At 54.4% G+C, this 27,017-nt stretch overlaps 1 protein-coding gene across 10 annotated transcripts; it reads right to left on the reverse strand.

Moving 5' to 3' along the window:
* Positions 1 to 22: 22 nt before the first annotated feature.
* Positions 23 to 26,962, reverse strand: FOXN1 (forkhead box N1). Of its 10 annotated transcripts, none has more exons than XM_032457638.1 (9): positions 26,729 to 26,962; positions 13,797 to 13,928; positions 12,946 to 13,404; positions 10,559 to 10,687; positions 8,653 to 8,783; positions 7,267 to 7,363; positions 3,852 to 4,059; positions 3,166 to 3,657; positions 23 to 1,540 (listed from the first exon to the last, which is right to left on the reverse strand). In XM_032457638.1, exons 2-9 carry the CDS (start codon positions 13,917 to 13,919, stop codon positions 1,221 to 1,223), a joined length of 1,959 nt encoding a protein of 652 aa, XP_032313529.1. In that variant the 5' UTR covers positions 13,920 to 13,928; positions 26,729 to 26,962; the 3' UTR covers positions 23 to 1,220. The 10 variants fall into 10 exon arrangements, with proteins under 10 accessions (XP_032313529.1, XP_032313527.1, XP_032313524.1 ...); XM_032457636.1 differs by having other exon boundaries at positions 13,797 to 13,948; XM_032457633.1 differs by having other exon boundaries at positions 13,797 to 13,933; positions 26,729 to 26,961.
* Positions 26,963 to 27,017: the final 55 nt, after the last annotated feature.

Genomic DNA, 27,017 nt, shown 5'->3' on the forward strand with positions numbered 1-27,017 from the left:
TCCAGAAAGGAAGGCTTGGTAGTGAGACCACAAGGCACTTGCTTTATTGTTCCAGGACAGGGGACAATGGCAGGCCATCGAGGGTTCTGCTTTGCCTCATCTGAGCCTAGGGCCAACCTCTGGGGGTTCTTGTCATCCTCAGGCCCAGGGCAGGCTGAGGCTCCCACTGGGTAGAGGTTGGGCTCCCAGGTAGGGTGTGGCAGGCATCTGGGCCTGCCAAGCAGTCAAAAAGAGGGGTCATGGGTGCTCCCCCACCAGCCTGTACCAGGCTTCCCTGAATGCCCAGGCTGTCTGAGACAGTTGTAAGTAATTCATAAACTGGGACCTAAACTACATGAATTTCTAGGAGTGAGATTGTAGTGAGCTGGAGGGGCCCTTCCTGCACCCAGGGCTGGGAGAAAAGGACACTTTCAAGTTTCCGAGGCAAGGGGTTTTCCAAACACTTTGGAATTGGGCTCAGTTTGGCCCTGGGGTGAATTTGCCCCTCCTGTGTGTCACCCTGGGGGAAGCCAGACAGAGCTTATGTTGAGGACGGATAGGGCCTGGCAGAGGGGGTGCTGCTGACTATTCACCCCCGGGGGGCCCACAGACACCTTGGGGAGGGGCTCCATATCTCTTCCTTCTTGATAGGCTGCTGGGATGAAGATGGGAGAATAAATACAGGGGGCTGCTGGGAAAGGTCATGCCCTGAGGGGACCAGGCCTGCAGAGGATGTGGATGTGAGAATGGGGTTCCACGGTGGTCTTGGACCTGGCATGGGGCCCCTGAGCTTCTGGTAACCAAAGGCTTCAGATCTCAGCTGCCCCCAAAATGAAGTCAGGCTCTGGGATGTAGTTCTGATTCCTCTGGATATAATGTATGTGAGTGGGTTATGTCTGAATAACCGTGTCTGTGTGTGTGTGCACTCATGTGTGCACACGTGCATGAAGGCTTAAGTGTGAGTGTGAGCTAGGGAGAGTGCGTTTTCTTCTTGCCCAGACATTTGTGCTTCAGGGGCCCTGAGCGAGGCGCTGACGTACCAGGCGGCAGAAATGTGTGAGTGGCAGAGTCCTGGGTGGTGTCTTCTTCACCCCAGCTGCCAGCTAACATACAAGTTGGCTTAGTGGCTTAGGGGACAGGGAATGTTTTCCTTCCTTGACCTTTAAGGTGAGCCCGATGTGGGCGGCCAGCTGGGACCTCCAGGCCAGGCAAAGGCTGGAGCTGCTGCTACTGGGCATGGCTCATGCTAAAGCCATGGGCTTGGAGCTGGGGCTGAGGTACACAGAGGGGCCAGCAGGGTCCGTGGGGGGCGTGGGCTCCAGCTCCATGAAGGCCGAATAGAGGGTGGTGAGATGCAGGTCACCCAGTGCCCCAGAGCCCCCGTTGCCTGGTGGTGCCAAGTCGCCTGCCTCACAGCCTGTCTCTGCCAGACAAGGCCCAGGGGGGAAGCAGTGGGGTGGAGGTGGGGGTGGTGGCATCGAAGATGGCGTTGGGGATGAGGTCACCAGTACCAAGGGGTCAAGGGCCAAGCTGTCATCCTTCAGTTGTTCCCACAGGTTTCCTATTGCGGGAAGAGAACAGGCATCACTGGGAGGCACCAAGGAGCCCTGTCTGCCCCCCACCCCGTGGCCTTCACATGGTGGAAAGAGCAGGACTAGGGTAACATTGAATGGGGCACAGACCCTTGGAACTAGCTGTATGATCCTAGGCAGTTGCTGAACCACTCTGATTCCTCCTCCCATGTAGGACAGTTTGAAAACCACAGCCCAAATGATCTCAGTGGCTCTTTTTTTTCCAGGGGTGGTTGTGGGGAGGGTCAAGGATTTGAGAGCTGCCTATTGGAAGGGTTTATGCAGATGCTGTACATTCCAGGGTTACCCTGGGGAGGGAGCCCCAGGAGCTCTTCATTCTGGCTATTGCCCAGGCTCCCAGTGAAGATGGATCTGCAGCCCAGAGCAAAGAGCTTCCAGCAATGCACTGTTGGATCCAATGAGGTGATTGGGCTCGGCTCCCTGGGTGTCCTCCACTGCAGGACCAAGGGTCGGGGGCAAAGCCAGGAAGCACTGACTCTAGGGAGCAGACTGCGCTGCCACCTGTTTCTCCTCTCTGTGTCATGTGAGCTGCATTGTGGCAGGTCAGGGTCTGCAGCTCCTACCCTGGGTATCAGGGCTGTAGGGCCTGGAGGAAGAGGGCTGGTCTAAAGCCTGGACTGAACTTGGCTGCCTGGGTTCCAATTCTAACTCTCTTTCTTTCTAGCTAAGTGACCCTGATAAATTAATTAACCTTGGTGTACATCTGTGAAATGGGTTTAATAATCCCTCCTATCCTATAGGCCCATGTGAGAGAGCACATAGAAAGCACCTTACATGATGCCTGGCAGTTAGTAGGGGCTCTGGTAAATGTGTACAGTAGCCCATGTGTCTATAGCCTCTTCTGAGGCTGTTAAGCCCTCTCCCCACTTCTGGAGGGAGATGAGGCTCTAGTTCCCTGTTTCTAACAATAGCTTCCCCAGATCTGGCTCTCTCCCCATCAGACTGGGAGATCTCACTGGGCTGCCCCCACCTGCTTGAGGATGTCCCCTGCCTCTGAGACCTGGATCAGCACCTTCCTTCAAATCCCCTGTGGCCAGTACCAGGGCACTAGAGTTTAGATGGGAATGGGTGGGGCTGGCCACAGGCAGAGATGGAGCAGGCAGGATGGAAGGGAAGAGAACCTCTCCCTGGGACCTGCCTAGCTCTGAGGCCGCATATTCCTCCAGGGGGAAGATCTCTCTCCTTCTGCATTAGAAGATGAGCTCAGAGAAAATGCAGTAGTGTCTGGGAATGTTCAGACTGTCAGTTGTTCACAACCTAGTATGGAAAGGAATATCAGGCCCTTTCCAGCCGACTCAGAGCTGAGAGTGGTTTGGTGATAGGGTCAGTTAGAACATGTTTAAGGGCACCAGGAGGAGGGGGTTAACATTGAATGGGGAACAGACCCTTGCCACTAGCTGTGTGACTCCAGGCAGTTGCTGAACCTCTCTGATTCCTCTTCGCCCCTTAACACCCACCGCCAGCTTGGGCCTTCCCTGCTTCAGTTGACTCAGCAGTTAGCAGGCTACAGCCTGGAGACTTTAGAGGATGGGCCACCCTGCCAAATGCCCCTCTCCAGTCCTATGCCACCTCCCTTTTCCCATCCACAGCTCACCCTGGAAGTCAAAGTCGGTGAGAGAGGGGTTGATGGCATCCAGGTCGGTGCCAAGATCTCCATCTGGCAGCAGGGTGTCATGCATGGTCCTGGCTGGGGAAGGCTCAGCCAGTACCTTGGCACTGTGGCTGGGTGGGGTGTGGGCAGGCAGAGGCGAGTCCTGGGGGTTGTCCGGCTGAGCCCGCAGCTCAAGGTGCCCATCTGGCTGTGGGAATAATGGCTGCGGAGGCCCAGGAGGGGCCAGGCCTGGTGAGAGGTGTGAATACGTCTGCCCATAGCAGGCGGGTGCATGCCCCCCAAGTAGGTCCTGCAGGGAATTCTTGCCAGGAATAGGGCCCGGAGCTGGATGGATTGAGTGCAGCGGCTGGGAGAGCCCAGCTGGAGGTGCCAGGGGCCGTATGGGGCCTGAGCCTGCCAGTCCAGGGGGTGGGCAGCCCAGCAGTGGGGATCCCAGCTTCTCCCTCTTGTCTCCAATGAGGCTGTCCAGCTCTTCTGAAAAGACCCAAGAGAACAGGAAACATTGAGACCTCCCTCTCCCCACACACCATCCCAGCCTTGGAACCACACTCAGGCCCTCTCCTCATTCATCAATTCTCCTTGCTCAGATTTTCTGGCCTCCCCTACCGTTTGATATGTTTGGCTCCTGGGTCCCCTGGGGCCTTCTCTAAACAGCCCATCAGCTTCACCTGGCTTGGCCATGCTCTTGCGCACGGCAATGGGATCTTTCCTCTTCCACTTCTGCAGCTCTTCCTGCATCTTGTCAATCTTGGATGGATTGAGGGCCCACAGGCAGCCCTTGCGAGAGGAACTTCCTGATTTGTTCTCCACCTTCTCAAAGCACTTGTTGAGAGACAGGTTGTGGCGGACAGAATTCTTCCAGCCATCGGGTGCCGTCTGCCAGAGCAGAGCAAGACAAGAATTCAGGCCGTGGTCAGTGCTCCAGACAACTCCTTTGCCCTCTGGGCACCTGCTCTGGGGCTTGTCGTCCTCCTCAGCACTCAGCCCTGGTTTGGGACCCTTCAGGGGCGGGGCAGGGGTGGGCAGGAAACCTTGACCGCAGTTATTGGTTATCACCTAAAATCTGCCTTCATCCTACTCCCATCTCCCACGGACCCGTCAGAGAACTGTCAAGGTGATTCATAAAGGAAGGACTGGTGGTGCTACAGAGAGCCCTGCCCCTGGCCCATCTGGGTTTGGACCACTCCCCACTGGGTCTTTCTGTCTGTGCTTGGACCCCTCCGTGGAAAGGGACTCATTATGCTGAGCTCTCTGGTGCTGTGTCTCTCTGCTGTGAGCTTGTCTCTGGGTTATGGGCCCGTGAATTCTTCTGAGTGTGAGGACATGTGTATCCCTGAGGCTGAGTGTGTGTGAGAAAGTCTCTCTGGGTATGTGTGTGGGTATCCGTGATTGTATGCATGTGTGGGTGTGAGTCTTCACATGAGTGTGCCTGGAGGGGCGTGCCCTGGTGGGGAGGCCAGCCCTCAGGCGGGGGGTGCTCGTGCCAACAGAATAAACACCCATTAGTAGGCCCGGTCATGCCACCAGTGCAGTAATTGTGCCCAGGGAGGGTTGTAAAAACCATTAGGCTGACTCAGTTGGGTGAGAGGCGTTGGCAGGGGGGTGCCAGTGGGCACCCCCATCCCCACTCCCATACCTCCAGCTCTGTTCCAGGTTCTGGGGCAGTCATGGGCCCAACAGAGCACCCACTCTGGCTGGTAGGGTCCCTTCACCCTCACTCCCGGGCCCCTCTCCCTTTCAGCTCACAGTTTCTGCTAAATGAGGGGCAGCCACTCCCTTCTCCACAGCTCACTTGCCCCAGGGAGCAGCCAGGCTGAATCATGCCCAGCAGAACTGGGTCCTGATGCCAGCATCACTGCAAGTTGCTGGCAGGAACTGCTGGAGACTTTCTCAGGGGCTGCTGACTTGGGGCAGAGGGCTGGTTGAGATGACCCCCAAGGCTCTCAGGGTCATGAGGGGGGATTCCGGAGCCACCAGACCAGCGAGCTGGGGATTCACCTTCAACTCCAATGACAGTCCCTACTAGAAGTCAAGGCTGTGTTGCCTGGTGGTCAGAGTTAATGGCCACTGGGCCCTTTTATGGCCCTATAAATCTGTGACTTTGGGATGCCAGGGCAGCACCCACCCCTGCCACTTCCTATTTGGAAGAGGGATGGTCAGCACTAGCAATTATGTCCAGTGGCTGGAACTTCCCCAGTCCCACATTCCTGACTCATGGGGCTATAGGATGCGCATCTCAGCTGCTTTGGGCATGGGTGCTGCCCACCCCAGCATCCACTCTGTCCTTGCCCAGAAAAATGACCTTCCACTGGAGAGTGAGAGAGAGGGCAGGGGACCTTGAACTAATTCTTCAGGTGGGTGAGAGGGGAATTATCAGAGTTGGAAGTGAATCTATGTGCCAACTGGTCCAACCTGACCATTTTACAGATTGGGAAACTGAGATCCAGAGAAGAAAGGGTCTAGCCCTGGATCTCACAAGGAGGCAGCGACAGAGCCCAGATTCCAGCTCTGTTCCCTAATTAAGGGCCCTGCCCAGGTCACCCCATTGGACTGCCTTCATCTGGGGCCGGTCCCATCCTTACAGATGCTTTCTCTCTGAAGTCAAGTGTAAATTCAGGAGTGAGGGAGTGATGCAACTGGCTAAGAACAACAACTAGAGCCAAAAAAAAAAAAAAAAAAAGCAGTTAGACCTCTTCACTCCTCAGCCCCATAAAACAGGGATTACATGGCTCCCAGGAAAAATAATTAAGCCAGGAAGATGAGATGCAGGGAGGGGCTGGAGGCCAGGTTGGGAGTTGGCAGGAAGGAAAGGCTGAGAGGAGCAGGGCTGGCCCTCACTTCTCTATCTCTGGCCTGGCTCCTTGAAGCCCTAGGGGACCCTCCAAAAGCTTTAGGAGCCAGGAAGACTTTGGTCCCCTGACCTGCTGGGGTATAGAGGGAGAGCCCTGGATATCAGGTTTCATGCTTCTGAATCCCATTAGCAACTCTGCTCCTACCTCTTCTTCCTTACAGAACCTCTGGTGGATGACTATACCTTTCCATTCTTGGCCAGACCACTCTGGCCATCCTGCCCATTCCTCATGGTAGCTAGGCAAGTACAAACTTGTTTGAATATCAGCCTCAAATCATCCCCAGGTAGGACAACTGGGGAGACGGTGGGGCCAGGAATCACCCACTGGCAGGTGGAGCTGAATTCTGGATTACCTGGGCCTCAGCTCCGGCCCTCTGCCTGAGATTGTCTCCACCAGGGTGCGGGCCTTGGAGAAGGCACTCATCACACACAAGGGCTGACCTCCCCTGCACCTACCCCAGGGGCATTCAGACAAGGGAAGTGGTTCGTGTGTGAAGCCAGAGAACTTGAGCCAGCAAGTGGTCCCACCTGCTGTTTGGCCTTGAGAAAGTGGATCACCCTCTCTGATGGATTTGCCCATCTGGAGAGAAGGGCATCTGCCCTGCATCTGGGGACAAAGTCTGGGAGAGCCCCAGAAGCCCCTTCTGTGGATGACAGAAACTAGATCGTATCCATGGGAAGGTCAGATGAACCAGCCAGTTCCCTGGGACACTCCAAAACCATAAAGCCCACACCCCGCTTTCTGGCAGAACTGCAGCTGAGCCTGCCACCCACAGAAGCAGATCCTAATCTCTCCCGAGAAGGCAACGGGTTCTGCAGTCCCAACATCCCGTGTCACCTTGGCTGGCCAGCTCCTACCCAAATTCCTCCAGCTGTGGAACATGCTGGGGGTAGGGGTGGGAACAGTCTCTCGTCTCTTCCCAAGCTCTCCCTCCCTACTTGGAGTAGGTGGATGCTCCTTGAAGCCTATCAGGATTGACCTGTCCACCTTCCACCAGCACGAGGTCTGACTCCAGCCTGCTGTGTGGCCTTGGGTGAATGGCTTGAACTCTGTTCTCCACACAGAACTGTCCTTCTGAAGTGGAGAAAAGGGAAAGCGTGTAGGGGGTACACCCTCTTCTGGCTTTTGTTCTAACTCATCTCCCACCTCCCAACAGAATTCTCTGGCTCCAGAAAGGCCTGGCTTGCCCAGAACTTGGGGCATGGTGAAGTAGGGTGGATTTGGGGCTCACCTTGAAGTAAGGAAAGTGCTCCGTCATAAAATTGTAGATCTCGCTGACGGGAAGGCTGCCAGTTTTACTGTTCTTAAGGGCCATGAAGATGAGGATGCTGAAGGCAGAGAAAGCTCTGAGAGTTTGAACCTCTGATGGAGTCTGGAGTCTCACCCCATCCCCCTGCCCTAGCTGGAGTAGACAAGGAGGAATAACCTACCGTAGTATTCATGGGAGAGAGGCCCTACGCGGTCGGAAGGAGAAGGAATGAAAAAGTGTCCACTGGGGTCTTGTGGCATCTAAGGGACCTGGGTTGCAATCCCGGCTTTAGCCACTCAACAGCTGTGTGACTTTGGGTGAGTGCCTTCACCTCTCTGAGCCTCAGTTTCCTCAGCTTTGAAGTGAAGAAAGCTACCTCAGAGTTGTGAGGATTAAGGAGGATGCCTAGCATATAGAAGGCACTCATTAAATGGAAGCAGTCATTACTGGTCAGCCCTCAGTCAACTGCATGAATGCTGGATAGTAAGGGAAGGAACTAAAACTACAATGCTCCAGGCATATTCTCTCACTTAATCCATCCAAAGGCCTGAATATTGCTGTTCTTTTTTTTTGCTTTTTTTAAACAAATGAATAAACAGAGGCTCAGAGAGATTAAGTAACTTGTCTGAGGTTTCACAGCTCATAAATTCAGAGCCTGGACTTGAACCCAATTCTGCTGGACTCTAAGGATTGCACGTGCTCCTTTCTGTGTTGGTCTGCCTTCCACAAACCCCTTCTCTGTGCTCCTGGCTGATGTTTAAGTTTCTTTTCCTTCCCCTAAGCTCACACTGGCTGGTGACCTGACCCCACGTGGGGCCTGGCCCATAGGAGGTCAAGTGTCAGTACTGGTTGGGTGAACAAAAGTTCAGATGGAAGGTCTTCCAGATGGGCTGGTGCTGCTGGCCTGGCACTTATAACCCCAGTCCCAGAGAAATTGCACCACATCTGGCAGATGCTGGATAACTGAGTCATATCTGCAGATCTCATCCCTCACTAATTTCCAGTAGAGCTTTGGGCAGGGGGGCTTCTCTCCGTACCTAGGGACAGGGGGTAAAAGGGGGGCATTCCCCCCCTGAATGCTCAGTACCTGGGTCCCAGGAAGCGAGAACTTAGTGGGCTCACTCCAGGGTTTCAGCAACTGCTGTGAGTCACACATGGCTCCTCAGGGTTGGATGAGAGGTCAGAGGTGAGCTGCTATATCCCCCTGCCCTCATGCTGGAATCTTCTCTCAAGCATCCTTTGGAAGCCTACTGGGTATGCCTTCCACCCTCTGCTGTTACTCTTATACCTCGAGGACTCCATGCCTCACTTTCCCTAAGGTTCCTCTGACCCCTCTTTTTTCTACCCCAGGAGAGCTGAGAAACATACCTGTAGGAGTAAATGGGTTTCGGGAAGAGAGGCTGGTGCCCGTCGGTGCTGGCCTGGGGTGCGATCCGCTGGTATGGATAGTGTGAGGAGCCCAGGTAGGGTACAGGGTAGCTGCTACCACCTGGTGAGTACTGTAGAGGTCAAAGGGGCAGAATGGTTGCCATGGTAACCAGTTTTCCCAAGGATGGGGTCCCTCCCCCCATTCATGTGCATCCAGAGAAGGAACTGGGGCTTGATTCTTCTCTCATGGGCTCTACCACCCACAGTCACGGACTCCAAAGTCAGAGCTATCTGAGGGGGCTGGCCAAGGATGTGGCTATCTGAGGGCCTGTGAGGAGATCCACATTCCAGAACTGAGGATCTCAGAAGCCTCAAAGCTCCCTTCCTCCAGAATCTTCCTCTCTGGCCTCTAGGTACGCTGGTTGCCATGGTAATAGGATAGGCGCTGGGCTAGAGAGTGTGAGGGGTAGCCTGTACCTTCTGGGCAGGTGCTCCAGGCCTCCCTTGCATCTCCTGGAGTGGCTGGGCCAGAAGTGGGGTGTCCAGCCTGGGTGTTTGCTGGGCACTGCCACCTTTTACGAGTTTCAGTGGTTCTTTGAAAGGGCCGGTCATGATGGTGGGCAGGTGAGGGTAGGAGGTGGTTTTATGGCAAAGGGAGTGGCTGCGGTGCCAGGGATGATGTTTTATGAGGGTGAGGGGGGAGTAGGAGACTCTGACTCCCCCATCTGCTCTGGGCTGAAGTGCTCTTTCCAGGTCACTCGAGAGACACTTGGTGCCTGAGTCACCCTCTCTGCAGGCTCCATAAAGTCCTGGGTGCGGCCATCTTCTTCGAGCAAGAGGGTGCAGAGAACAGAGGGCATCAAGGCAGGGCTGGGCATGGTGGGGCCGTTTAAGGTCTGGTAGCCCCTTAGCCCTGCCATGGCTCAGTCCCTGATGGGGCAGGCTATGTCAGGGCCGCCCCCCATCCTGGGTTAGACTGTGAGTCTCAGGATGGCTGGGCCACTCCAGCCAGGCTCCTCACAGATTGAGGATGATTCCTCAAGTGTTCCCTCTGCTTCCTTCCTTCTCTGTCTTTCCCTACACAAAGCAAGCAGTCTGACCACCCCCTCCCCCCACCCACGTGCCTGCCTCCCTGGCTTGGCCAATGCCAAAGAGCTGGGAGTAGAACCTGCTCCACAGGCAGGGCCTGTCTCAGTGCCAGGCTGCAGGTGGATGGAGCTGGGCGCTGGGCAACCACTTGCTCTGTCTTGCCCGGTGACTCCTGGGAGCTGCCTGGCTGCTCTGGGGCTCTTTTCTTTCTCTTTTTAAAAAACCTCCATCCTATGCCAGTGTCAGGCAATTACTTTGCATCCTCTGGATCTGGGAGGAGCTGAGGCTGGGCAGTGGGGTAGGGAAGGGGGAAGGGCCAATAATGACTGACTTGGAGCCTCCAGGTGGAAAGGCCCCCTAACCTCATGCCTAGTCCCACCCTGTCTAGGCTAAAGGGAAGTTTGAGGCCAAGGTCACATAACAAGGTGGTAGCTGACCCAGACAGGAGCCCATTATTCCCTGCCCTGCTCAGCCTTGTGTATCACCCGACTTGCTCCTTTTCTTTTTGCTCGGTCTTTGTCTAGCTCTCTTCTTCTCTCCCTTTTTGGTTCACGTCCAGCCCCAATCTCAGCCCTACTCTCTTTCCTGAGTCCTCTCAGGCACTGTCAGGACCTCAGACAAGCCTCACCCATCCTGAGAGAAGGACAGTTTCTTCCCTTCCTGTGAATCCCTGTTCCCTGCCCCGGGTGGCCCAGCCTGAGGTTCAGGACCCTGCTGCTCCTACCTGCCCATTCAGGCATGCACACACACACTCACATACACACCCACACAGCACACATGCACATAATATCCTGAGACCCTGGGAACACATACCCACCTGCCCCGGACCCACCTGATGGAAGGGGGGCTGGGAGGGACAGTACATGTGCTGCAACGGGGGCTGGTAACAGTACATTCCTGGACCACTCTCCAGAGCTGGGGGCTTGACCTTGACTTCCGATCCCTGCTGGAAGGGTAAAACAGATGACCGGGCTGGATCTTATTTTTCTTTCTCTCTTCTGTGTCCTGAACCTTAAACAAAAGCAACTTCTATTCTGTGCCCTTCCACCCACCCTCCCCCCAACCCTATTCCTGGAGAACAAATAGAGAACAGCAAAGGGCAGAGATTTTCCTGAGGGAATTCAGCAAGTTAGTGGTGGAACTGGGGCTGGAACCAACAGCTCTTCCCCTGCTCCCACAGCCTCACTGCAGGTGAAAGGCTGAGGCTAGGATGTCCAGAGAAGTGGGGGAGACTTGTCAATGGTCAGCCTGATGCTGGGGTAGGACCAGAGGTCTCCCTGGAATGGCACCAGGGTGCACTACCTGACCTCACTCACCAGGCCTGGCTCGGGGCTGCTTGCTGATTCAGAATTGCCAGCCTCTCAGGTCTGCAAAGGACACCCAGAAAAGGCTACTGCTCTAGAATTCCCATTGCAGAGCCGTGGTGAAGGCAGAAGAAATCCAACAAGCTCTCTGGAGGGGACTGGTGAGTCGTGTCTACTCTGGCCATCTCCAAGTCAGAGCCTCTGATCTAGGAAGCCTACCCAGTTGCTGGTCTGCTGGAGCCCCATGGCCCCCTCACTCTGGCACAGGGAGCCTGCAACTGCTGCTAGTGGTGCTGGCCAGATCCTGGCTTCCCATGGATTGTAAGCCCCACATGGAGCTCCCAGGGATTAGCACAGAGCTCTACCCTGAGTAGGACCAGAAAGAGTGTACAGCTAGGTACGGAAGGTGAATAAGGCCAGGAGCAGGTGGACCATTCTTCCTGGGGTTACCAGGGGCCTTGGGAACCAGCATCTGGGCCTAGAGGGTCAAATCAGTTTGAGCTCTTTCTGGGTGTGCCCTGGGGTGGCTGATGCAGAGATAACCATAATCATAGAAGCTCAGGCCTGGAAGGGCCACAAACACTATGTCCAACCCTATCATTTGGCAGATGATGGGGCTGAGCCTGTAGAGGGGAAGTGATATGCCCAAGGTCACTCAGCAAGTCAATGAGTCGACCAGCTAGCTATGGGTCTCTGGGCCCGAGCTCTTCTCCACTGTGCGGGGAGTAAAAGAGCGAGCTCAAATCTCAGCTGAGAATCCTTGGGCAAATCACTTGGTCTCTATGGAACCAGTTTCCTCATCTGCAAAATGGGTATAATGGGAACTCTTTAGAGGGTTGTCATGAAGATTAAACAGGGCATTTGAAAGAAAACATCTGGCACAGTGACCAGGAGCTGGCACTGAGTGGACATTTAGGAGGCAGTAGCTGATATAATGGTACCCTCACTGTGGGCCACTGTCGTGTTCAATGGGCCTGGGGAGAAGCCATCAAAGGGTCCCAGAACCAGAACCAGAACCAAATCCCATCTTGGCCACAGCTAGTAAATGCCTAGCTGCTTTTCTGTCTTTCGACTTGGAAACAGACTTTTTTTGGGGGGTGGTGTGGGGATGGAATGAAAGCTGTTTGAAAGCAAGAGGTAAGGAGAGCTGGTAGGCATCTGGAGTAGGCACAGCCCAGGCTGGGGAATGGGGAGCAAAGCTCTCTTTAGCTTTCCTCTTCCCATGACAACAAGCCTATGAGGTAGGTCCTGTTAACCATGTTCTTCTGATGAGGCTCAGAGAGGTTAAGTGACTTGCCCAAGGTCACACAGCTTGTGGGGATGGCCATGGAGGGACATGTTGAGCTTCCAAGGTATTTCTATGAATACACCCAGGCCCCACTCTGGGCAAAGAATGGGACCCAGAAGTGTCCTTTGAGAAGACCTAAGTCTTCTCTCAACTCTGTATGTTGATGCTGGAGAGAATACTGAGCTCTGTGGCTCCTCCCTAAACCCTTTCTCTTAGCCTCTGGAATGTGCTTTTCTTCTCACATTTACATATGAGCATGTTTGTCTGGCTGGGGATTCTTGACACTTAAACAAACAGAGAAAAGTTGCATACAGGAATCCTGACTCAGGAGCCTCTGGGAAACTTCCAGCTTCCTTCATCTGACCGGCCTCTCCCACCTTGCCCCTTCTGTGCTGGACCAGGTCAGCATCCCCTCCCCAGCTGACCTGGAGGCCCAGAAGGAAACTGAGAGACCCCAACTCTCTGAGCTTGCTGCTTCCCTGGTGCACACTAACCCTGAGTGGAAAGGTCTGGAAAGGGATGGTAGGGAGTTTGATCTCAGAAGAACTGTTCTGGGCCGCCGGAAATTGGGCCAGGGGTAGGTGGGATGCCCGCTGGGCCACTGGTACTCACCAGGACTTGGGGGCTGTGCTCCTGGCTGGGGTAGGGGAGCCCGTTGCACCAGGCCTCTGCTGGGAAGCCAGGCAGGAAGGCTTCAGCTTCCCCCACATCTGCAGGGATCTCCTCGAAGGCCTCCAGGGCCCTGGGGGTCTTAAAGGAGTGTCCATCGAGGGCCAGGGCTGTCTGGGCCTCAGGGAAGATGTCCTCATGGAAATGCCGCTTATATGGGTGGAAAGGCGTGTGGCTGCCCTTGAGGAAGCGCCCGGGGCTGCTTGCTGGGCCCTCCTCGAAGCCAAAGCCGGGGTACTTGTCTGAGGGTGAGAGCCGGAAGGGGCCCGGGCCAGGGCCGGCTGGGCAGTGAACTTGCTCGGGACCTGGTGATGCGATGCTGGGGCTGTGTGGGGGCAGTGAGGGTGTCCTCTCTGGAGGGCCATCAGGCACAAATGATGAGCAGCTGAAGCTGGCATGCTTCTGGGGTGGACAGAGAATAGAGAGCCTATGAGCAGAGGCTGGACCAGGACCCTACTCTGTGCTAGGGTAAAGGGTCAGTGGCTGAGTTCTGGGGAGCCCCCAGTTGATGGGGGAGACATAGTCTGCCCTTGGCAGCCCCATCTGATGAGGTCACACTGCTCCTAAACCTGGGTCGCCCCCAGTCAGATGGAGGCACAGCCCTGCCCTGGGAAAGTCCCAGGCTGAAGGGTTAAGCAGAGGCCGAGGTCTGAACACTTCTGGATCTGGGAGTCACTGGGTACTAGTTTGTTGGTGGAAAGACAAAACAGATGCAGGGAGGTCCCTGAGGGTGGGTGATGGTCTACCTGCTGCTCGTGTAGCCCTCAGCCCAGGCCTAGGTGCAAGGTACTTACATTCTGTGAGGCAGGGGAGCCTGGGAGGCCCGGCGCCTGCATGAGGTCCCCTTGGGGCTCGCCTTCCAGTCTGGTGGGGCCCGGCAGCGTGACGTCAGACTGTGGCGGGTGTAGCGACACCATCACCCACTCCTGGCCTTGAAGAAAGCCAGCTGTGATGAGAGTGAGGACCAGCGTCCAGGGTTGACCAAGACCAAGTCCACCACCTCCACTCCCACCCCATCCCTGGGCTGGGACCCTGACTCCAGCCAGATGTCTAATGAGAGAGAGAAATAGACAGATAAACAGACAAACTGAGAGACACATCAGAAACAGAAGGAAGCAGATAAACAATGTGAGAGACAGAGTAGGAAACAGAGAGAGAGGAGTCTGGTGGACTTGGACGCCTGGCAGCCCCATGAGCCTGGTGCAGCACTGGGGATGCTGTCACCGGCCCACTGTGGGATGTCTGGCATGTGTGGTTTTCTTTTGCTTTTGGTCCTGCACACTCCCCCTGGTACCTGTGACCGTGTGTGGGCCACTGCCCTTCCTGAGTTTTAGACTCCCCATTCGAGAAACTCAGGGCTCATACTGGGTGACATGTGAGGGCTCTTTCTGCCCAGACCTCCTAGAATTATAAGGAAACTCTGTGCCCAGCACACTGAGGACTCAGCTCAAAGCCAGCCTTTGCCTTTCCTTGCTAGCTGTGTCAGCGAAACTCTCTGAGCTTCAGCATCAATTACCTGCATAAAACAGGGAGACTGGGAGACCGGGAGGGCCGCCCTCATGACCGCTAGGGATTTAGCACAGTGCCAAGGATGTAGCGAGTGCTCGATAAATGTTAGCTCTTGTTAGTAGTATCATTATTAGTGTGGCTCTTACTATTACTATCCTCAGCTCTCTGATTTCCTTCTCCACCTCCTGCAAAGGGCACCAGGGCCTGGGCTGAGGCCGAGACCTGAGGGCTTACTCCTCTTTGTCCAAGTAGTCTTCGATAGAGGCCACTATTTGCTGAGGGCCTGCCCTGGGCTGGCTACTGTATAAATGATTTGGAGAATTTTCTTATCGGTTTGTCAGAAGAATCCTATGAGAAAGGTACATTATTAACCCCACTTTCCAGATGAAGAAACTGAGACGCAGAGGGGTTAAGTGACTTGCCCAAGTCACATAATGAATCCTGATCGAGTCAAGATTCGAACCCAGATCCTTCTTCGACTCTGGAGTCTACCCTCCTCAAACAGTTTCTTCATTTGGTGAGGGTCATGGTGGAGGTGCATGAGCTGTGGGGCCAAGCAACATGAAAATCACGAGGTTGACACTTACCCAAGACCCCCTCAGGCAGAGCAGGATAACTGCATTCCCCAAGCCCTGCTCCCCTGGGAGCTTTGGGAGGGAGGGATGGCTTCAGTGGCCCCATGGTGTCCAGCCTGGGGTTGGTACATCTTTGCTAAATAAACTGTCACCTTCATCTGAGAGGGTGATGGGGACAAGGAAGGGAGGGCATTTGCCCAAAGTCCCTCAGAGGCTCAGTGGCTGAGGGAGCTGGGGGCTGGGGTCCAAGGGGGGCCTGGTGGGAGGCTCTCCCGCCCCTTCAAGAGTCTTTACCGCCCCTTCTCCATGTCTCGGTGCCGCTCACTCGGCAATGCTAAATGTGGCGTGACCGGGGAAGCGCCTAGCTGGCCGTAACTGGACACCGCGGTGGAGCAAGCCTAGGGCCCATGGTGCAGGGCAGCCCATCTCCGGCTCCGCATGACTGCCTGGCCTGGCCCCTGCTCCCTGGACAGCTCGGGCCTGCCTGCCACGCCTGGCCCTGATCCAGAGCTGCTTTCCTGAGGCCCCTCCAGAGGTAAGGCTGGGGTGTTCTTCCCCCAGGTCTCAGGCCTTGTAACTTGTGGGGTGGTGGTCACTCTCTTCTCTGAAGGCAGCATAGTCTGCAGTTAAGAGCAAGGGTTCTGGATTTGGGTCAACCTGAGTTTGAGCCACAGTTGTGTCATTTCCTGGCTATGTGAGTCTGACCAAATTGTATAAATCTCTGTATCTGCCTTGGCTCCTCTGACAGTAGGGTTCGTGGACCCACCTCACAGGGTCATCATGAAGATTAAGTGACATGATGTGCATAAGGTGCCTGGCACATAGAAAATGCTCAGGGACACATGTTGTCCACCTGGTCTCATTGGCGAAATGTGGCTCCTGACCCCGGACTGTAGTTTTCCTGATGATCTTGCTGCTTCAGGCTTGGGGAAAGTGGCTAATGATGCCGTGCACAGGTGGGAGTTGCTTTGCAGCCTTTCTTGTCTGCCTGACCGTCTCTCGGCCTGGCCCCAGGGAGTTCAGACCCCAGCCCTGCTCCTCTGAGACATGAACCCAAGGAGGCTGAGACTTACTTCGCTTGGCTGCGCCTCCTGCTGAGGGTATGGCCTTCCCAGAAGCATGTCTCACGCCCACCCTTACAGCGGCTCCTATGTCCCAGGATATTATCTGTGGCCCTGGTTGAGTTCCTGCATGAACAAGGCCTTAACTAAAGTCTTCAGTTCCCAGCCCTGACTTTCTTATCCCGGCTCGGCCAAACCAACACCCCACCTCCTCCAAGAAGAGGAATAGAACCAGGGAGGCTCTGCAGAGTTCAGAGGCCAATCGCTTGATTTGCACTGACGATGCAGAAGTCCCTGAATGGACCTCAGTGCAGGGTTTCCTCTGGGTACATTTTGTAAATGATGACCCCTGATTCTGTGACAAACCCCCTTGGTTGCCTCAGCTGAAGCAATATTCTACAAATGAGGAAATGAGGCCCAGAGAGGAGGTTAATAACTTGCCTGAGACCGCACAGCCCAGGAGAAATGGGGTCTTTCATGGACTACATTGCAAAGAGTCTTTTCACCTCAAAGGCTGGGCAGAGGGGCTCTGATTGGTGTGCGGGGGGACCTTCTGTCCAGCACAGGGAAGGGCTCACTATAGTGAGACGAATGAGGCTGCCTTTGTCCTGGACCCCTCTCTGGAGTAGGTGGCATTGCTCCTGAAGTTGGATGATCTAGTTCAGAAGCTCTAGAGTCATGATTGGGTTTGAACCCCAGTAATTGTGAGACTTTGGTTGGGCAACTTGCTTAACTTCCTTCCTTGGGCCTCAGTTTCCTCATCTGTAAAATAGGGCTAATAATACGTACCTCTCTGGAGGATTAGATGAAATGTTGCTTGTAAATAGCTTAATGCATAGTATGTGCTCAATAAATGATAGCTATTATTAATAATTAACAGTGGGACAGGGTTATTTTAATGCATGAAGTCTGGGGGTGGGGACAGGGAGAGCAAAGGACACTCTTCTCTCCTGCCTCCTGCCTCCCACCTCCATCTCCCCGACATCATCCTCCCCCATTGGCAGAGGCTAAACTTCCCTCCTCCGGATCCTCTGGCCTCAGAGATCATGTTAGCCACCCCCCCACCCCCCGAGGGAGGATGGCTGCAGAAACTCCCAGGGATTAGAGTAGGGAGGAGGGGGAGACTCTTGCTTTAGATCCCTCAGGAGGCCTCTCTGATGGCTGCAGCTCCCCAGGGATGGCATCTGCATTCAGAAGGAATCCTTCATTGAAGCCTTTATGCCACCTTCTTCAGTGACAGGGGGTGCAGTGGGATATGTGTGTGTACAAATATTGCCAGTAAACCAGTGCAGGTCGTCTGGTGCAGGCGATCCTTTCTCAGATCCCAGGAGCTACCCCAGATGGCACTGATGACCCTGCCACTCAGTATGGGCTCCCACAACCCACAACGTGTCCCACTTTGGGGGTAGAGCTAGGCCAGTTCTCTCAAAGGTAGACTGTGCCCTGGGGTCCCTTTGTCTATACGGACTTTTCTAATCACAACTCCACATCTCCAAAGCACTCAGCACTTTGCAAAGCACTTTTGTATCTATCATCTTTTATCCTCCTTTTGCCCCAGAGAATAGCAGGCAGTGGTTTGCAGGAGCCAGATATTCTGGGCTTGTTAAGGCCAATTGTGCGCATCGCTTTTCAACTCCACTTTCAGTGAAATTGGCCCAAATCAGCCATGGTGGGAGTATTTACCCAAGGAAATTAACAAATCTACAAAACAGGTCTTTTTTTTTTTTTTTTTTTTAAGATCTTGTTGGTGAACACTTATCAGCACATTATTGGTAGGAGAAAAAGGTCATTAATCCCATTTTTCAGGGGAGAAGATTGAGGCCCAGAGAGAAGTGACATGCCCAGATCACAGAGTTAAAACTGAAAACCACATCTCTTGAATCTCAGGCTCTGAGAGCCCCAACTACGCCCCCAAAACATACTCTAGGGGTGTAACCCTAGCAAAATACTAGCTGAAGACCTGTTTACTATCTGGGTATTTTTTTCTACCATCTGCTCTCTGAACTTGTCCTCCTTCCATGTTCCCTGAGGAGTGGGAGGGCAGGGATGGGGATGGAAGAAGTAGACTTGATCTTCCCCTGACTCAGAGAGAAGAAAGAAGTGGTCCTCTAATCTAAGTAGGGGACATGGGTAAGAAATTCCCTAGAAATTACGACAATAGGATTAATATGCATCGTTATTGAATCTCTGCTCTGTGTCCTTCTCACAAAGAGCCAGGCCCTGTGCCCCCTCCTCCCAGCACATCTCCCCATCCCTCAGAGACTCTCTTCCTAGTATGCCAGGATTAAGGCAGAGGGGGCATTTGGGGGTAGGGGCTGGGGGACACCCTGTGTGCTGGTAGTATGAGTGTGGACAAGTCAGTCCCCCTTTCTGCACTCAGTTTCATTTTAAGTACAATGAGGCACTGGGACCATTTGCATCTAAAGATGCTGAAGCTGGTCCAGTGGATGTGTATATGGTCCACAGGGCTGTGAGCTGGGCCCTCCCCTCTGCTATCCCTTCAGGAGGAACCTCCTGGAGGAAATCCTCAAGGGGACCAGGAACAGCTGGGTGAGTTTTTATACCTGAGAAGAGAGGTGCTGTATTATCAACCCCATTTTATAGACGAGGAAACTGAGGCTCAGAGAGGTTAATCCGAATTGCCCAAGTTCACTCAGCTAGTAAACTATGCTTTCCCAGGATTCAGACACAGGCTTCAAAGCCAGTTTGCTTGACCACTATGCTACACAGCCCCACCTCACAAACACCTCAGCTTCCCTGCTCACGCTTGGAAGCCAGGGTGGCGAGATGGGGGCAAGGATGGAGGTTTCCTTAGGAGGCTCTGTCCCTGCACCCCATGTGGGCAGCTGAGTCACAGAGGACACTAGGGTCCTCAATGGGCTCTCACTACACTCCCTCCCACTGGGGCTGCTCCTACCCGCCCTTTACGAGAGAGGTGGAGATGTTGTAGTTCCGCCTTAATGGTTTCTGTTGCTGGCTGCGGCAGCATGTTTTACAAGGGGTGGGGACCGTGCCCAGTGCTCCCTGTGGCCCCACCCGGGGCTCCACCTGCCTGGCTGCGGGAGGGGTCCCCTGGAGCAGTTCAGTGGTTACCTAGTGAGGGTGGCAGGGAAGGGCCTGGGGGCCACTCCTGAGGTTGGGCACCTTGGATACTGGGAGTCTGGGGGTACCAAGAATGAGGGGGTAGTTAGCTCCTCTTCTTCCATCAAGGTTGGGGGTTCTGAGGCCAAAGTTCTGGCCCCCTTGGCTCTTGACCCTGCCTTAGTATCAGGAAGGGGGTCAGCTGCTCCTGCTTTGAGATCTGATTAAACTGCTCTGGGAAGCAACTAGAGATGGAAAGGGCAGGAGGTGGAGTGGGGAAGAAGAACAAAGGATGAAGAACAATCATGTCCCCCGTGTGATGCTTTCCTCAAATATGAGCCACTGACACCTGTCGCTGAGTCATTCCCATCCCCCAAACCAGGGCTCTCCTGAAGCCACTTTAGTGATTCCCCTGCCTCTGGAAGTAGGCTAGTCCTTGAGCATCACTTGGTATGCCCATCCTGAAAAAGCACTTGAACCACCTTCCATTCCAAGGGCTGACCTGGAAGTTCTTCCAGACGTCTAACCTTAATCTCTCTTGTAATCTTAGTCCTCTTGCCCTGTCCTTCCTGCCATTCACCAAGGGACCCTCCAGAGGCTAGTAAATGACAATGGACTCATCCCTCCTCGAGGGTGGGTCCCAGCCTTGTTGCAGATGTCTAACTCCAACAGCTTCCTGTTCTCCCACTCTTCTTTGCCCAGCACCCCTTCCTTTCCACCATCCCTGGCCACCCATCTCTCTAGCCCACCCCCAGCCCCTGCCACCCAGCCCTGGCCCCAGAGGAGCTGAATCCAAACACTCACAGTGGGCTCTGGGCCTTGGCCACCATCACAGCTTCGAGGAGTCATTCAGCCCAGCAACACCCCAGGAGCCTCCATCGAGGTATAAATACTCCCACATGCCTGGACCAGCCCCCTGCCTGAGGGCTGGGGTGGGGCTGCCTCCCCAGGCCAGACAGGCAGGTCACATGCCTCATAAATGCCACAGGACCACAGGCCCTTCCCAGCAGCCCTGGGGAGACTAATTGGGGCCTGATCTCTTTGGAGAGATGAACGATGGATGGATACATGGATGAATGGGAGGATAGGTGGATGGATGAAATGGACAGACCAATCGTTGGATAGACTGTTGGATGGACAAATGACTGGATGGCTAGATGGCTAGATGGACAGATGGACAGATAGATGGATGAATGGACAGTGGGACAGGTGGATGGGTGTTCTTGAACTGCCTGTGGATGCTCATTTGGTAGATGGGAAGGAAGTGATGCTTGGTTTCAAGGAAAGAAGAAATGCTATCCTTAAAGCTATCCATTCATCCCTTTCTGAGACACACTTACCAGGTCCCCTTTTCTCCTCTGCTATGGCCACCTAGTCTGGGATATTGGCTCTACTGGGTTCTCCCTATTTCTTAGATGCCTCTTTCCAAGAGACCTCCCACCTAAACACCCCCAGCCCCCAGGAATCTTTTGCTCTTTCTCTTGGGGGTCATTCATGGTCTGCCTTTTCCTCCCTCTTGCCCACTCTGGAGTCCATGCTCTGAGGCTATGAGCCCATCTCCAGATCTCACACCCAGAAGCAAGTTCAGCTTGTCCTCCAAGGTTAGCAGGGGAAGGGGAGGCAAAATTCTCAATTCCCAAGAGCATGAGATTCTTACATGGGCAATTTAAGAGGGAGAAGTTGCCCCCCTCCCCTTCCCCAGGGATTTTTAAAGGCATGACTGGGTCTGTTGGTGAGGACAGGCTTGGCAAGGGACTTGTATGTGGACTTAGAACCCCTCGGGGCCTGACTGGAGAGCTGGGCTCCTGGGGGTTGGGGACTTCTTGCCTGCTTAATCCTCCTAGAGGCAGTGTGCAGAAAGCAGTAATCTGATTTCCAAAGAAAGTTCCTTTTTAATTCTCAGTCTGCCCAGCTGTGAAAGGGATAAAAAATTGGATGATGAGGTGGGGAGTGACTGAAGGAACAGGTGGATTTTTCATAGATGATAAAATATGGCCTTTGTCCTTCCTTACAACAAGCTTTTCCCAGCCACACTGGCTAGAGCGAGGGTAGAGGAATGGGCTGGGGAATGGGGATGCCAGCCTCTGAGTACTCATTAGCTCTGTATTCCTGTGATGCAGAAGTCCCGCCCCCATGACCAGGTCATTTAAGGCTGAGCCTAGTGATTGGTTCCACCTCCACCCTCCCATGGACTGCTTTGGCAACTGGCTGCAGAGCTGATTGGCTGTGGTGGTGATTGGCAGCTTAGGATTTGAGCTGGGAGACCAACAGGGATGACAGAGGCCTTGTTTCACCTCATCCCTTAGCCTGGCATTTACTATCTCAGGAGCCCCCCGGCTGCCTTACCAAGCCTCTTGTTCCCTCACAGGGAGTCCTTCTGACCCAGGACCCTGGAACCTCCTCTCCCAGCCCTGCCGTCAGTGTGGGCTAGTCACAGGAACTGACCACATTTCCTCCTTTATTAAATAGGATCCTCACTTTTGCCCTAAACACCTCACCTGGCTGTCCTGGGGGCTGAGTAAGAACCAGGAGGTTAAAATGCTCTGAGGAAGATAAACTGACACCATCTTGACTGGTGCCCTGCCTCCTCCACTGGGGTCCTGGGCCTATGGGATTTCAGGAGAGGGAGGGGGGCTGAGATCTTGGTCCCTTCAAGCATTTGCCCTTCCCAGGTTGCTCCCCATGGGCGTGGTCAAGAATGCTCACCTCCAGGCCCCTCTCTGCCTGCTCACTTTAGTCGGGGCATGAGATGGCTCTGGGTCCTGCCATCCCTTGGCCAGGGGCCTCTCGTGCTCTGTACATATCATTATCAGAAGGACTGCTCATTATTACCTATCTATTATTAGGGATATTAAGTCTGCCGCCAGTACTAATAATCAGATCTAGTACAAGTCAGATACATACTGGTGGAGCCTCTCCCCCATGCCATCCAGATCACATGTGCAAACACACACAAGGAAGGCAGGAAGTTGCCTGCCTGGACTTACGGAACTTTGGAGTGAGAAGAGTACTGGGAAGCCCTCCCATCCAACCTCCTTTTTATTGGACAGATGGGAAAACTGAGGCCCCACCCATGGCAGGGAATCTTCTCTGCTTTGTGGGTGTGTGCACACTGGGTTCGGTGAAGCCAGCTCTGAGTGCCTAATCATTCCCTTGCCCATCTGAGGAGAAGGATGTAGAGAAGTGGCAGGTCCTGGGGTGTTTCCTTGAGATCATCCATCTCCTGGGCTCTAGCCTCCACCTTTCTCCTTTGACTACCCCCATATCCTCGTGGGCTTGGCATTGTCATCCCAAATAACTTCCTCTCCAAAACCCTTCCCACCTTAGGTAGATTGGACACGATCATGAGAAGGCCCAGAGCATTTGAGCCTCCTCTCCAAAGCCACATGCTCTTTGGGTCCCAACGTGGGCTCCATGAACTCCTCCCAGAGGGAGCTGGGGGTACCTCTGACAGTGAACACGGCTGCAGTCTCTCTGCTAAGTGAACAGTCTGGTAATTGGGTTTTCTGATCATGGTGATGTGTGTGTGTGTGTGTGTGTGTGTGTGTGTGTGTGTGTGTGTGTGTGTGTGTCCTGATGCACATCCTACGCCTTTCTGATGGGCTGGTGTAGTCCTGGACATGGCTGTGGAATTTACAAGTGTAGGTGGGATCTCCAACTGTCTCTGGGCAATCCGATTCCGATTCCAGGGACATGCTCCATTCTGTGCGTGTGTGTGTTGGTGCCCAGGTTGGCTGTTGTTTGTCAGAAGCAGTAGTTTCAAGGTGGGGGAACAGGGCTTGAAGTAGACGAATCATGCATCCTCTGTGAGCATGGGGTGGAGGGTTAGGGTCAGACCTCCCAGGGGCTCTCTGTTGCATCCTGGGGGGGTCTTGAGGAGTGCCCCTCTCTCTGAGCTTCCAGAGTAGCCATGAGAGCATAGGTTTCCTTTTCTCTGTGACTCACAGCTGGCTCTCGAGTCAAGTTTCCCGAGAGATCACGATTCAGCTAATTCTCTCCCCGGCCCCATTAATCTGAGCTGACTAAGCAAGAGCCACAGGCAGGGTAGAGACCCAGGGATGCTCACGATTGTAGTCATTCCTAAACAACCCAGCAGGCTTTCTTGCTTTAGCTTCTGTCCATCTCCCTTGCCTTGGGCCTGGCCATGCAAAATAGATTGGTTATGCTCCCAGCCACCCCTGCCCCATACACATAAAGGTTGTCACTGCCTCCCTTTGGGGCCCTCTGAGCATGTCTTCATTTTCCCCTTCACCTGCCACACACCCGCAGTGTAGAGAGGTCCATTTGGACATCAGACCTCATCTTGTCCTGTTGTACCTGAACTCGTTTTTACTGTTTGGTCAGCATCCAGCCTTTAAGGTCCAGTGAGGACCAGGAAGCTGTGGGCTTCTCCAGGGATTATCCTATCCAATCAATTTTTTCCTAATGTCTGTGGCTCTGGGCTTTCCCTGAACACTGGGAGAATGAGGAGGACATACCAGGACCTGGCAGGGGCACTGATGAGGGGCATGGAAATCCAAAGGGGAACTCTGATCTGTGGAGAGACCCATCCTGGGGAGGTGGGAATGGTGTGGGATGGGCAGATGGGGCTAGGGATGAGGATGAAGGTGGTGCTGAGGAGGTGAGGTAGAGAGGGAAGAGAGGAATGGGGTTGTGGAGGTAGAGATGAAATTGGGGATCAGGATGAGGAATTGGATAGGAAGAGGACTTGGCTGGGGTTGGAGATGGGAATGAGGGTAGGGTTGGGATGAAAGGAGACAGGGATGGAGTGAAGGAGTTAGGGATGAGGTGGGGGTTGAGGTTGGAGTTGGGCACAGAGATGGAGGAAGGGGCAAAGGATGGGAATGAATAAAATGGAAAGACTAAAATTTTTCAGGGACCTTTGATTGACACTTCTGAGATGCACTCTCCCAGAGGTCATCATGTCATTCCCCTGCTCCTGGGCTTGTTGCCAGCCCAGCCGCACCCATCACAGATCAATGGTTGCCACTCCACTCAGGAAACCACCTCCTGTGGTCACATTGTCCAGCTAAACTCAATTTAAAATGCTGAAACATCTCTCTAATGTCAGCCTCTCCTGCTGTAGAAGCTAATCTCAGCTTGCTAAACTTCCCCCTGCAGGCTTCAGCAGGGATGATGGTGAGCTGTGATTGGGAAAGAAAGAGGGAAGGGCATATCTGCAGGACCTCTGTCCCTGGCATCCCGCTGGGGAATAAGGGGAGACAGGTAGAAACACATCCTAACAGCCCCCTTCTCATCAGAGTAATAGTGGGACAGCAGGCACAGGGCCTTCTTTCTGTCCCTTCCTACTCACAAGCTCTTAAGAAATTTCAATGTGACTTAGTAACAGTGTCTGGCAATGTGCTTGAGCCCTGTGCAGGCTGTGGGGTTTCTGCTGGTCTATGAAGACTCAAGCTGGAAAGAGGGAGGTTAGACAACAGGAAGGACTTCCCAGCAGGAAGGATGGAGAGTCCATGGGAAGTGGTGCTGGGCTGCTTTAATAGAGGGCAGATGGGACTCTCCATGGGGGCCAAAGGAAGGTTTTCCCTGAGACCAAGGTGGGGACATAAATCAGCTTCCCAGAAGGCAAGTGTCAGCAAGTGGGCTTTCCCCCTTGTCTGTAACTGTCCCGGGGCTTTTCCCTTCTCGCAGTGAATGAAGGCACAGCTGTTGGTAGGGGGCCATATGGGGAGAGTTTGTGAGTGAGACAAAGACGGGGAGCAGGGAGGGTTCCCAAACCCCCCTAATCTTTCTCTGACCTTCCCAGGAGCAGAATTGAGAGGATTCTGGAATTCCCTGAGCCCCTGGGAAATAAAGTCCTCTGAGAACTCCCTGGCATTCCCGGGAGAACAGGTTCCTGGCCCTGGGAGGTGAGTGAGGCACCGGGCCTGGGGGGGCAGCGTGCCCCGGCAGGCCCTGGAGCCGGGAGCTGAGCTCGGCAGAGGCAGCACGGGCGGGGCTGGGCGGGAGCTGGGAGGACATGTGCCTCTCCCCTCGGCACCTTCGCTCCTGAGGACCTGAGCCTCCCCAGGACCTAGCCCCTCTCTGGCCCCGCCGGGCTTACCACAAGACAGGGGGCCAGGAATTGAGATGCTGGCCCCATCGGTTGGGGAATGCCTGCGTCCCGGGGGTCAGGGAATGACCAAGGGTCTAAAAAGGCCTGAGCCAGGCTCAACAGGGACAGGACTGGAGTGCAATGCACCCTCCCCTTCTCACCCTCCAGTCAGCCCAGAGGAACTGGGTTTTATCAGTGGGGAAAAGAGAAGCCTATGGGAGCAAGCAGGGGTGGATCCTGCAGCTGTAGAGACTTCAGTCCAGGAAGGACTTCAAGACTGTGAGGGAATGACCCTGTTTCCTCCTTCGGGAATAGGAAAGTGAGGAGGGGGCAGACCTCTTTGGTGTGAGAAATGACCAGCCTAGCGGCAGGGGAGATGGATGAGATGGCTTCTCAAGAGCATGGGCCCTCTCCACCTGGGTTCTTTCCCGCTGACCAGCCATGCCTGGTCACAATGCACACACACACGTATCTCCCCATGCCTGTAGGTGCAGAGAGAAGAGGCAAACACGCCCACTTATTCGAGTCTATTCTTAATCTAACTTGCTTCTTTGGACGTTTAGGGAGGCCTGGGGACTCCACGGGGAATGCCAGAACCTTACCTGATCAGATTGGGGTCGGCGGGAAGCCATGAGAGCCAGAGGGGTCTTCCTGCTGTTCTAGCCAGTTCCCTAAGGGCCTTTGATCCCCAGACCCCCAAGTCCAGGCATTGAGGGTCTAAGAGCTCCCTGCATATCCTGGGTCTGCTCTCCAGGCCTGTTGGTTTCAGGAGAATTGAGGGAGAGAGCCGTTTCTAGACCTCTGGGGTATTCTGCCTTGAGCTCAGCATCAGGTACCGGCCACAGCACCTGTTTGCCACCTGTCTGCTTCTCCACCAGGTGCACCATCTCCTTCCTGCAACCCAGACTTCCCCCGCCAGGCCCAGGCATCTAGGCCCGAACCAAGGCTACTCAGAGATACTGAATGATTCCTTGATCAACACATACCCTTGCACCACTCAGCCCCCAGAGCTGAGCTCTTCTCTCTCCACTTGGAAAAGCCACTAAATTAGGAATCTGCCTCCCTGTCTTTCAGCTCTAGTTTTCCAATTCTAGCCCTTCTGAGTCTTTATTTTCTCCCAGCACAGGGTGCCCAAGCACACTCTCTCCAATACACACACAAAATCCACCAAACACCAGAATGAAAAATCACAGTACAGCAAGAAGGATTGAAGTTAGGCAACCTGGAACAGGAAGAAGAGGGAGGAGCATGGAGGAGGGGGTCCTCCTTGGCCTCCAGGCACTCACCCCACTTCCTGATTCTCCCTTGAGCGTCAGTGAGAGGAAAGGGAGCACCCAGATGCTCCCAGTCACTCCTAGGGCCCGTTAAAAAGGCAGGCCCCCTCCCCATATCCTGGCCCAGGCCCGCTGGCCTCCACGGCTGACTTGGGCCGGGTCTCCTCTTACCTGCTCAGTGAAGCAGGTCGGCGTGGGGGCCGGGGTCTGGGGGGCCAGGAGCTCCGTCTTTCTGTCAGTCAGTCAGCTCGGCTGTCCTGGGTCTGTGCTGACATCAGATGAGGGGAGGCAGCTGCTGGGTGAGCCAATAATTATGATATCAGCTTCCCCTTGCCCCGAGGGGCTGCTGCCAAAATGGGGAGACGAGCAAGGTGACTAAGAAGCTCGTTTGCTCCTTGGCTCTTGTTTGACAGGTACCGGCTCCTGTGCCCGCCCCAGCCGCGCCCTGGCCACCCCCTCC

Source organism: Camelus ferus, chromosome 16 (assembly GCF_009834535.1).
Source record: "Camelus ferus isolate YT-003-E chromosome 16, BCGSAC_Cfer_1.0, whole genome shotgun sequence".
In the NCBI taxonomy this organism is placed as follows: Eukaryota; Metazoa; Chordata; class Mammalia; order Artiodactyla; family Camelidae; genus Camelus; species Camelus ferus.

Bases quoted from the DNA above. Each gene is read 5' to 3' on its own strand.
- FOXN1 (XM_032457629.1), bottom strand. From the start codon at position 20,077: ATGACTCCTCGAAGCTGTGATGGTGGCCAAGGCCCAGAGCCCACT. The intron at 13,405-13,796 runs GTAAGTACCTTG...TGTCCACCCCAG, and splicing joins GCTCCCCTGCCTCACAGAAT to AAGCATGCCAGCTTCAGCTG. The intron at 8,784-10,558 runs GTGGGTATGTGT...TGACCTCTACAG, and splicing joins ATCAGGTGGGTCCGGGGCAG to TACTCACCAGGTGGTAGCAG.